This window comes from Nannobrachium achirus (assembly GCF_963921795.1).
Source record: "Nannobrachium achirus genome assembly, chromosome: 10".
Classification (NCBI taxonomy): domain Eukaryota; kingdom Metazoa; phylum Chordata; class Actinopteri; order Myctophiformes; family Myctophidae; genus Nannobrachium; species Nannobrachium achirus.
Window position 1 is genome coordinate 61,301,746 of NC_137819.1, and position 12,096 is coordinate 61,313,841.

The 12,096-nt window shown below is 43.1% G+C and overlaps 1 protein-coding gene across 1 annotated transcript in view; it reads right to left on the minus strand.

Moving 5' to 3' along the window:
• Positions 1 to 178: 178 nt before the first annotated feature.
• The window catches only part of skic2 (SKI2 subunit of superkiller complex), a 65,187-nt gene continuing 53,269 nt past the window's right edge, over positions 179 to 12,096 (minus strand). Inside the window, exons 25-29 of the mRNA XM_080734372.1 lie at positions 11,679 to 11,889; positions 9,204 to 9,314; positions 6,243 to 6,461; positions 4,215 to 4,355; positions 179 to 1,713 (exon numbers count right to left, since the gene is read on the minus strand). Coding sequence (XP_080590498.1) covers positions 1,513 to 1,713; positions 4,215 to 4,355; positions 6,243 to 6,461; positions 9,204 to 9,314; positions 11,679 to 11,889 — 883 coding nt within the window. The 3' untranslated portion in view covers positions 179 to 1,512. The remainder of the gene's footprint in view (positions 1,714 to 4,214; positions 4,356 to 6,242; positions 6,462 to 9,203; positions 9,315 to 11,678; positions 11,890 to 12,096) is intronic.

Below are 12,096 nucleotides of genomic sequence, written 5' to 3' on the forward strand. Positions count from 1 at the left end.
TAGAACTAATCGCCGTTGTCGGGTGGAAACCTCGTATCTCCAAGTTTCAAATTTGTATGTTTTTTTTTCGTAAAGTAAAGCCTCAGCATCATTATACAAGACTGTTGCACAAAAATAGTGAAAATAGCCGATCTACAAGCACACCCGCGAGGCGTTGTGTGCTTGTGGATCGGCTATTTTCACCAGTTTAAATCATTTCTAAAATGATAAATACAAAACGAACGGTTCTGGACATACAAGGTTTCCACCTGACTACGCCAGGGGTAGGCATTAGGCAACCATTGGCACGGGTGCCAACACTGGCACAGGGGTGGGTGTTCACTGGCACAAGCGTGAGAGTGCACTCATATCTATATGCAATTTACATCCCTGCATATAATTCAACATTCATTCAAACTGATAACTTTGACTAGGGAGAAAGCCTGGGAGATAAGTGGGTTATTGCTTGAGTCTAATGATTATTAGGCCTACATTCTAATGTAAAAGAATATATTTCTAGAGAAGAACAAAAATAAAGGTTGTTATTTATAGCCTGTCAAAATCAATTGGAAATAAAACATTTTGATGTGGTGTCACAGAGTCATTGAGTGTGTGAGATTGTAGTAGGCACAAAGAGGAGTGAAACAATCTTCCTAACAAGAATACCTCACTATGACAGAGGTGAGCTTCCCTTCACCTTCATTAGACGACAGTTCCCTATCCGTTTAGCTTTCTCTGTTACCATCAATAAGGGTCAGGGCCAAGAGAATGAACGAGTTGGCATCTACTTGCCTCAACCTGTGTTCGCTCATGGCCAACTCTACACAGCCTTCTCCAAAGGTTGAAAAAGTTCTAGTTAACTCATTCACTGCCTGGCCCGATAGTCCAGAGAATATGCTAATGTCCCTCCCTGCCAAGCCCGATAATCCCGAGAATTTCCCGTTAAAAAAAAAGAAAAAAAAAGAAAATGACCCCAAAAAATTTAGTAGGCAATGTAGTAGGCATGATAGCAATCGCGAAATTGCATGTTTATCCCCCATAGCAACCCCATCTTTCAAACATGGCAGCCATGTTTATTTACATTTTAAGAAAACATAATGGCTGAACGGATTTCCATTCAGATTTTTTTTGTTTGAAAGCTGTGAGCAATGTGCACACACGTGGTGCATGATCTAGGCATGGACATGACATTATCAGTGCACTATGAATTACATGGAAGTCTATGGAGAGGGAGGCGTCTGGGACTTCGAAGGGATTTTCAAAAGACGGTGTATGAGTTTTAAACTAAGTGCTGACATGGCACACTGACTATCAAGAAAATGAAAACACGGCACTTCAGTCAAAAAGGTTGCAGACCCCTGTTCTACGCCAATCAGAACACCCGAGTTGGTCCTCAACATGGCCCGGTGTAGGACTACAAACTCGACCCATGAATAAAGGACTTGCACACACACGCCACACCGACACCGTGGCACGACGCCACGTCGTCACACACTCCTCCGTGTCCGTGGGGTCAGTGCGTGTACAGGGAGGTCAGTGCGTGTACAGGGAGGCGGTGAACACGATGTCCCTCCGGATGGTCAGGGAGGCTTTCTCCATCTTGCTGCCCAGGACCGAGTCGCCCACGATGCGCGCCGCCTGCCTCACCTCCTTCAGCACCTCGTCCAGACGCTGGATGCAGCGCACCACCGTGCCCTCCTGCACGTCCGTCAGCTGCGCGATCTCCGCAAACGGCTGACGAGAGACAGACGGACGGACAGACAGACAGACAGACAAGTGGTGGGAAAAGTACTCAAATGTTTTACTAATAAGAGGGGGAGTTCACCCCCAAAATGTCTCTTTTTCTATTGATTACTCACGCCATGGAGACTTGAGTTCAATAACATGTTTTTGTGTTTGTTGCATTCCTAAGACAATCATTTGATTACAATAAATTTACCCCCATTGATTCCAGATCCATCCGGAATCAATGGGGGTAAATTTACTATGAATAGATTTTTTGTCTTAGGAATGCGACAAATACAAAAACATATTATTGAAGTCGGGTTTGGGGTGAACTACTCCTTTAAGTAAAAGTATCAATGCTGCAATGTAGAAATACCCTGTTACAAGTAAAAATCCTGGAATTCAAAATGTACTTGAGTAGAAGTACAAAAGTATTGGAATCAAAATATTTACTTAAAAGTACCAAAAGTAAAAGAACTCATCATTGTGCAGAATGTCCCATTTCAAGTTTTCAAATGTATAAAAACCTTTTGAAAATAGCTGATCTACAAGCTCTATCAGATCTATGAGGTTGTAGATCATCTATTTTCAAATGGCCGAAATGTATACAGAGCTGGAGTGGTTAATGTGTGTTTTGTAAATTAACCACTAACTAATGTTTTCAAATAAAAGTAGTAGTCGGAATGGTAATTTCGCGCGAATCAGTCTAAAAGCGCCAAATTTTGCACAGATGTAGCCCAGGGCATGCTCTAATGATTTAGCTAGGGCGCCCGAGTTTGCGACCTTCGGGGTCGCCACAGCGGCCAAATGAAGTTGGGCTCCCAATCCCATCGACTTTCTATACAGGAGGAAAATATCCAGAAAAACATTTTTTTTTCTGGGAATTTAAGTAGGATGTGAGGGGTCTAGGGGTTTGTCATTATGCTGAATCCATTGCAAGCATTTGTTTTGCACAAAACACATTCCTTGAAAAAACCCTAAGGCCTCTGACTATAGTGGAATAAAAGTACAATATTTGAGTTGTAGTGTCTTGTGCGTCTCTCTCTACTATATCCTGTCTTTCCTCCCCTCCATTGACCATGTCACTCTCTCCACTGTCAACATACCAGTCGACATACCCAACCCAGTACACAATGTCGCCTGTCTGTTCTATTCCCATCCGGGGACCTGTGATACAAGTCAACACCCTTATGTTTATCACTGCACTCCTGTCTCTCTCTCTCTCTACACTGTCCCTCCAATTACCTGTCAGGCCGTCACTTTCTACTGTTCTGTCACTCTTCCTTTCCAAAGACCTGTCTCAGTAACTTGAGACCTGACGGTCTCAAGTTACTAAGAATAGCTCCTCCGTCTGACAGTCAGTCGCGTCACATCACACTTTTGCTCTACTCATATCTCCGCCACCGTTGGCCCTATCAATGCCAAACTTTGCATACACTCCTTGGATGGCACATCACAACCCCCGTCCCTCATTTCTCACATGGCCCTCTTCTAGCGCCACCACCAGGCCGATTCTTGCAAAACACATTTTTGGACACTGCTCCTACAGATCACGCAAAGCGGTACACAGTATCTCTAAAGTCATGTCATCAACATGGATCTGTGCCATTTCCCATATGATGATTGGCTACCATTGCCTTCTAAAGTTTGTGTATGCAAATTGACAGTTGCTTATCTCCCGATTAGGGAGTCTTACTGGTGTTATTTGTCTCTTTCAACGCTGTCCTTTTTCTCTTTACTGTTCTCTCCCTCCTAAGGCCTGTCTCTCTCTCTCTCTCTCTCTCTCTCTCTCTCTCAGCACCAACCTGTTTCTCTCTCCTCCTACAAGGTAATTTCTGTCATCAGTTGCTATGACAACCCAACAAAATATAAGTCGTGCAGTGCTGGTATCGTGTTCTATCTTCCCCTCTCTCTTCTCCTCTCTCTCACATATTCTCTCATCCCTCTTCTTCTCTCTCACATATGAAACTGTTTTCTCACATTTATCATCTGCTCTTCCTCTCACTATACTTTCAAACATCCTTTGTTTTCCGTCTCTGGTTCAGATGGTTTAGAGGAAAACGTTTAACGCTCATCTCTCAGTAAAGATTATATACAGTAGGCCTAGAAATGAGCGGTGCAACAGTTAATCGAACTAATCAATTTAACAGATTATGAAATATACAACCGATAATTTAATGTAGATCTTACATTTTCAATTATTTAATTATCTGATGAATCAAAAGCCATCAATAGAATAATACAATAATCGATAGTTGCAGCCCTTCAATATACAAATCAAACATTCTTAGGGTTATTACCATGCCTCTGGCCCAACAGTACACCACCTCCTTACCATGCCTCTGGCCCAACAGTACACCACCTCCTTACCATGCCTCTGGCCCAACAGTACACCACCTCCTTACCATGCCTCTGGCCCAACAGTACACCACCTCCTTACCATGCCTCTGGCCCAACAGTACACCACCTCCTTACCATGCCTCTGGCCCAACAGTACACCACCTCCTTACCATGCCTCTGGCCCAACAGTACACCACCTCCGTCAGACCAAATTTGAACTGCCCCACAAAGTCTTCTACTGTCTGTCCGATCCCATAATCCCTCTGGAGCTCGCCGATACGCTTGGCGACCGCCAGCACACGATCAATGCCCTGTAGGAGGAAGATTTTAATGATCAATTACCATTACACACACACACAACATGAATCCCATATTAGTATGAGATCTAAAAGCTCATAGCGTGGCACCGAGTGCCGCGCTATGAGCTTGTAGATCTGCTGTTTTTGAAAAGTCGTAAAAAAATGTGTGCAAATCTTTGAACAGGGTTCCCACACATTTTTACCAATTAATTTCCAAAACCTTTCCAGAATATCTAACCCAATTTCCAGGACTATATAACAATAATTCAGCTCAATAACAGGTCGCTTACTCCTATGCGCATTGCGCAATGCCCAAAGACAGGTAGTGTATGCCAGTGGTTCTCAACCTTTTCAGGCCGTGACCCCCGAAATAATCATGTTTTAACTGGGGACCCGGCACCCTGGGGAGCACTAAGAGTTGAGGAATTTTGTATAACACGGTTCTATTGTGAAAATAGCAGATCTACAATACATGCTCACAACACCTCGCAAGGCGAGGTGTTGTGAGCATATGCTATTTGTGAGCATCTGCTATTTTCGGCCCATGTTTAATTTGTCATTTCAGAGGTATTAACTAAATCAGTAACCAAAGACAATGCATAGATATTTTTTTCCAGGACCTTCCAGGACCCTTGATAAATTCCCAAACTTTTCCAGTACTGGAAAAATATTTTTCGAATATCAAAATATTTCCAGGAATTTCATGACCGTGGGAACCCTGTTTGAATATATTTATTTTTAAAGCGAACGTTTGTCACTCAAATCTTTCTTTCTTGGCGTCTCCCAATATGACTGATTGATTTTGTAAATGTTTTGGGGGACACATATCACATCCCACTCAGCTTCACCCACAGAGGGAGTGCGGAGGGGGTAGCAGTTAGGGGTTAAGTAAGTGTCTCTAGCTCAGGGACACTTCCACACATTGCTGAGACTCTGGAAGCGTACCTGGGACGTCCTGAGTCCAAGGCGGGTTCACTAGCCATTCAGCCATGTTCCCTCTCTCCCTGTATGACTGAACATCCTCTCATCATTTATTCAGGTCCTTATGAAGCACTTCCATGTCTCAGCGATGCTTGACAACACATGCAAACATGGTGTGTGTGTGTGTGTGTGTGTGTGTGTGTGTGTGTGTGTGTGTGAGAGAGAGAGAGAGTGCATGTGCTTGTTTTTGTGAGATATAGTAGTCAGGTTAAGTGCCTTAACAGCAGGGCAACCCTGTGAAGTCTGCCCTGGCATAAGACATGGTGAGTGCTTCCTTGAGTGCAGGGACGTGCTGGCCCCCTGATTCAGCCCGGGAAAAAAGAGTTGCAGATGCCCTCATTGCGCGCTATAGAGAGAGATCTCTCTCTATAGCGCTGCTGCTGCTACTCAAAGATTTGCCATTTCAGATCATGACAAGTGACAAGCCAGTGGGCCAATTACATGAGTTATATTTCGTCGTTGTCGGGTGGAAACCTTGTACGTCCAAAACCAGTTGTTTTGTATTTATCATTTTAAAAATGATTTAAACTAGTGAAAACGGCCAATCTACAAGCACACAACGCCGAGGCGTTGTGTAGATCTGCTGTTTTCACTACTTTTGTGCGACGGCCTTGTATGATGAAGCAGGGCTTTGCTTTGCGAAAAAATGTACAAATTTGAAACTTGGGAGATACAAGGTTTCTGCCTGACAGTGACGATTTACTTTGTTGGCCGCCCAGCCCCCAAAATGGAACGAAGGCCGACATTTTAATTTTTTTCCTAATGGCCGGCCTGGACCGGCCAGGAATGAACCGGCCGTTCGGGCGCTTTTCCCAATGGCCAGCACGTCCCTGTGTGTGTGTGTGTGTGTGTGTGTGTGTGTGTGTGTGTGTGTGTGTGAGAGGGAGACAGCGTAGGTATGAGATAAAGTAGCCTTACCTCCTGCAGTGTCTTGGGGATTTGCGGTTCCACCTGTGATTTCTGGGTGAACACCAGACAGGCCAGCAGGGCGGCGCTCTCCTCGGGGGCCATGGGACTCAGGGCGTTCTCAAACAGCAGCTCGGTGAGCAGCAGCTCGTGGCTGCTGATCTGACAGGCCACCCGTCCCTTCAGCTGCACCGCCCCACTGCTGTCTATGTAGTTCAGGGCCTTCAGGACCTGGGGAGGGGGTTGGTACAGCACCAGAGAATAGTAAGCAACATTTCCATGGTAATTAATAATGATATACAGTATATAGATCAGTAGTACTCAAAGTGGGGCGCAGGGACCCTCAGGCCAAGGACCCCTTAGTTTTTTTTTTGTTTTTTGAAGAATATGTTTATTAAATTTTTAAGCATACATTATATAAACCACAACAATACTGTACAAGAAAAAGAAAAGTGACAATCTGGAACAACAACAATAACGGCAAATAAAAGACATGACAAGCTCAGACAACACCATGTAGAATGGAAAAGTTAATATATGATGAGCGAAGCAATCAGTCCCCAGCCCCCCCAGGGCCCACTCAGAATGGAGAGGGCAGGTATCTGACCCAGATCGGGACTAAATTCCCTGAGCACAGTTCAGCATCAGTCGAAGGACTTCAAAACAAGAAGGGCAGTGACCAATAGAAGGTCGACAGGGGAACCCTTTAAGCACAGCGGCAGACAACGTGGACCCAATGAACCTTAACTCATTCCCTGCCAGGCCCGATAGTCCCGAGATTATTCCAATGTCTTTCCCCGCCAGGCCTGATAGTCCCGAGAATTAAAAAAAAAAAAAAAAAAATTCAAAAAGAATTTTTTTTCAAAAAGATTTTTTGACCCCAAAAAATGGAGTAGGCATGATAGCAATCGCGAAATTGCATGTTTAACCCCCATAGCAACCCCATCTTTCAAGCATGGCAGCCATTTTGGCAGCCATCTTTGTTAAACATAGTGGCTGTTATCTCATGAATGCCTGAACGGATTTCCATTCGGATTTTTTTGTTTGAAAGCTGTGAGCAATGTGGACACACGTGGTGCATTATCTAGGCATGGGTGTGCATGATCCGTGCACACCCAATTACATGGAAGTCTATGGAGACGAATGGCAGGTGGGAGTACGGAGGTATGTTAAAATGGCGGTCAATGTGTTAAGTAAGGGTCCCAGATTTTATAAAAGGTGTCTATCTTGGAGTGTAACATACATGTGATGTATTCACAAGGAATACAATCCATTATAATATTGTGCCAAGATTTTTTGGAAGGAGCAACATCCTTGATCCAAAACAGGAGAATGTTCTTCCTGGCAGCAAACCTGGCAGCCTAACCCGACAATATGACCATCTGGGAGACCAAGTATAAGACACAAGGGGTTTGAATCTATGGGGATACCGAAAATGGTTGACAGTTCTGTTACGACATCAGACCAATAGTTCTGAAGCTTCACACATAAGGACCCCTTAGTTGAGAGAGAGATGAAGCAGAGACCCCCAGATTCCATACAGTTTCATCGTTTGACAGCACAATCATCAGTGTATTTTGGATTCATGTCAATTTGTGTTTTCAGTATTATGTAACCACTTGAACCGTCAATAAAAGTTTGAGAACCACTAATATAATGCAGATGGTTTCAATGACAGCAGTACCAGTAGTTATTGGTGAGGAGAAAAAAAAAACTATATTATCTTGTGGACTTCTCTCTCCTAAGCTTACTGTATATCATTCTACACTGACTGATGATAGGGGGTTTGATAAACTCGTACAGTAGCCTATCTCATATCGGAAACAGGTTTAAATTAAATTAAAAACTCATGAACGGCTCATGCAAAGCCATAGCCTAAACCATTATGTATACTTCCTGATCTTTAATTACCAGCATTAACTGTGAAAGTAAAACGATTCTCCTACATCTACTCCAAAAAAGTTGACAAACTACAGCTCCATTGTGGAACACAATCCAGTATTCCTTGTTCATGGTGTTGAAGTACGTTGCTGAGCACAATTCAAAACATATCTTTCAAAACAGATTCTTACCACAACACAGTCATCAGAGCTTCCCAAACCCCAACACCCAGCTGGATTAGATCGGTTTTAATTTCATTTGTTACTAACATAATTCATTCCCTTATAGCTTGGCTCTGCTAGACATGCAGTGATTAGTGCCACCTCCTGGTATGGACAGATATTTTGTTTCCTGCAAGCAAAGAGGTAAGACACTAACCAACCATTATCTGTAGTCTTTGCAGTGTGTAGTTTCTATATTCAAGGTGGTGATGTCAGGAAAGGAAGTAGTATTGATATTCTTGCTTTACAGTTTTTTAGTTTTCATTGTTATATTCAAATGTCATTCTATTATGTTTCTTTTGCATGCTCTTAACGCTTTCAATGCCACCTTTTCACCAGTAGAGGGCGCCCAGTGGCCATATAAAACCCCATAGAGATACGCTGGTATATGCACAAGCCCTGCGCAGCCATGACTCGCCTGAACACTTTCCTTTGTCCATGTACAGGAAGAGGATGAAGTTAGCTTGAAGTTAGCTATTGGCTACCAAGCATTTTAGAAGCCCTATTTTCGTCGATTTAGCCATGATTAAACCTTGCACACCTCATGGATATGCATGGAACAGAGAAAATGAGCTCTAAAGATCCTGGATTGCATTGGAGTGGATGGTAAATATCGGCGGCACGACGCTCTCGCGGGCCGTGTAAACAGATGACGGCCGGCGGCCCGGCTCGAAAAAATAAAAAAATATATTTCTTTTACAATTTTTATTTTTATTTTTTTATAGCCGAACTAGTTCGGGATAGGCACCCAGGACGGTGCCTATCCCGAACTAGTTCGGGATAGGCACTAAATCAGTTAATACTCTAATTAAGGTTTTACTTAAAGCATAAAAAAGCATGTCTAAATAAACAATAAGGGGGTCGTACGTACCTCGATCCTCTGATGGTATTCAGGGAGCAGAGCCAGAGATTTATCAGACACCAGGTACTCCAGTTTCTCCAACTCCTCCTTTACCCTCATCCTCTCCTGAATACGCACAAACTACACATACAATCCACACACGTACACATACACATACACGTACACGTACACATACACATACACGTACACGTACACATACACATACACATACACATACACATACGTAGGGTTACATAACGCAACAGCAGTAGGACAGGAAGATGTCATAAATGAGATACAGTACAGTTGAGATAACAGCTGAATACAGGAAGTCGATGGAGATACAGTAGATTAATTCAGTGTTTCTCAACCTTTTTTCTGCATGGGCGCACTTTTCATGTCCCAAGAATCCATGGGCACACCAACATAATACGGGGGTGTAAATATCGTCACTGTCGGGAAGAAACCTTGTATCTCCAAGTTTCAAATTTGTACGTTTCTTCGCAAAGTAAAGCCCTGCTTCATCATACAAGGCTGTCGCACAACAGTAGTGAAAACAGTAGATCTACGAGCACACAAGGCGTAGTGTGCTTGTAGATCGGCTGTTTTCACTAGTTTAAATAATTTTTAAAATGATAAATACAATACTGGCTTTCAAGCAGTTTCAAGGGGCACACTTGGCCCTTCTCAAGGGTACACCAAAGGTCCCCAGGCACAGTGGTTGAGAAACACAGGATTAATTAGTCTGTTTCCAACAAAATAGGCAGATACAGTCAAGTAGTAAAGATAAGAGGGAGAAGCTGTATCACGAGAGAGGGATTGATCAAAGAGGGAGCCTGCAGTGCACCTGTGTGTGAGGAGAGACAGGGAGAGAGCTGGAGACAGAGAGAGTGAGATGGCTCTAATGACTTCTTAATGCATCCTCTGTGTTGGACAGCTCACTGGTAATTACAGATCAAGCAGCTCTACGGCTCGCATTCCATCTGCAGTCTGCCTACCACCTATACCAGTGGTTCCCAAACTTATTACAGTGTAGGTCAAGACCCAAAAGAGACATTAGACGCGTTGTGAGCTTATAGATCGTCTCTTTTTTTATGTGTTTGTTTGTTTGTATAAAAGAAAACTGAATTTTTACTCCAGTCGTGACCCATAGAAATCGGTCCGTGACCCGCAAATGGAGACAACAAAAGTGACGGTGGAGGAACAAACATAGACATTAGAGGAGAGCAGGAAGTAATGAAGAGATGAAGGGGCGGTGGAAGAAAAGTACGAGGAGGAGAGGAGATTTATTATGTTTTTGACAGAGCAGCTCATTAGAAGACACTTTGTTCATTTCATAGACCAACACGAGACACATCTCTCTCACACACACACACACACACACACACACACACACACACACACACACACGCACGCGTGTGTATGGTACTACTGTGTGTTATGTGAACTGAAATTAACCGAACCGAACACTTTCAATACAAACTTTGAACTGAATCATTGTGTGTGTATTGAATTTATGACTTATGACTTGGATTTATGAATTTATGATTTATGACTGCCATGTCATATCTGCCATGTGCAACTTCAAAACCTATAAACCAAACAGAAGTCAATGTCAATGACAAAAAACACAATTAAATCGTTAATGGCAATTATGTGAGTGACAATTAATCGTCATAACATAGTTATTCGTGACACTACTGCACACATAGTCTGGAAGGCTGGAATCAGACCAAAACAATAAAATAAAAATACCCAAGGCGGATTTAGGACAGTCTGGCTCCGCTCAATTGTGAATTCATTTCCTCACCCCAAAGAGTTGGGTGACCAATCAGGGCCTAGCATTGGTCTGGTCTAACCAGATGGGTCCTGAGAGAGTTTTTTAACCCACGCCTCGAAAAAAAAAACCTTATGGAAGTACCAGACTCATATCCACCACTGTTGTTTTTGACAGCACATTTTGATTTAGTTTTAGTCATAGTCTTTTGAATAAAATGTCATTTAGTTTTAGTCATAATTTAGTCACCTGAAAAGGTTTTTGTTTTAGTCTAATTTTATTTGACTAAATATCATACGATTTTAGGCAACTAAATATACAGTTGATTTAGTCAACTAAAATGCATTTTGGCAGGCCTTGATGGCATCGTAATGAATGAATTCACCCTTGGTTGCATGCTGAAAATAGCCGATCTACAAGCTCACAACGCGTCGCGCTGCGTCGTGTTGTGAGCTTGTATATCTGCTATTTTCAGCATGCAACACCTGAGAGCAATAACCAAACATAAAATGACTCTCTCTAACGTTTTAGTCTAGTTTTTATTTTTTTGACGAAATTGTCAATATATTTAGTCTTAGTTTTAGTCATCACAGCTGACTTTTATTTAGTTTTCGCCAGAGAAAAAAAACACAGTCGACAAATATTTTTCGTCATAGTTTTAGTCGACGAAATCAACACTGATATCCACACAGTGATATAGTCTGGCTACACAAGGCCACTGCACACACCTGTTCTGAGAAGGTGGGGGAGTGGATGCAGGTGAAGTCTTTGAGGCTGTCCTGAAGCACCCGCAGCCTCATGGACGCCTCCACCACGTCCACGCTCTTCAGCTGCAGGTCGTTGACCGGGTCCAGGGTGGCCATGCCACCCGGGCTGGCCTCTGCCAGCCGCAGCAGCTCCTGGGTCGCTGTGGAGATGGCCTGGCCAGGGGGGTCGTGCCTACCACCAGAATAATGATATTGTCAAACATTTTGTACTTTTAATTTTGCTTTAAGTACATTTAGGCATAGGATTATTGAATGCTTTAACTATTGAAAAAAATAGCAGATATACAAGCTCACAGCGCGACAGGGAGTGCCGCCCTGCGAGCTTGTAGATCTTCTATTTTTGAAAAAGTCATGAAAATGTGTGCAAATCCTTCAATAT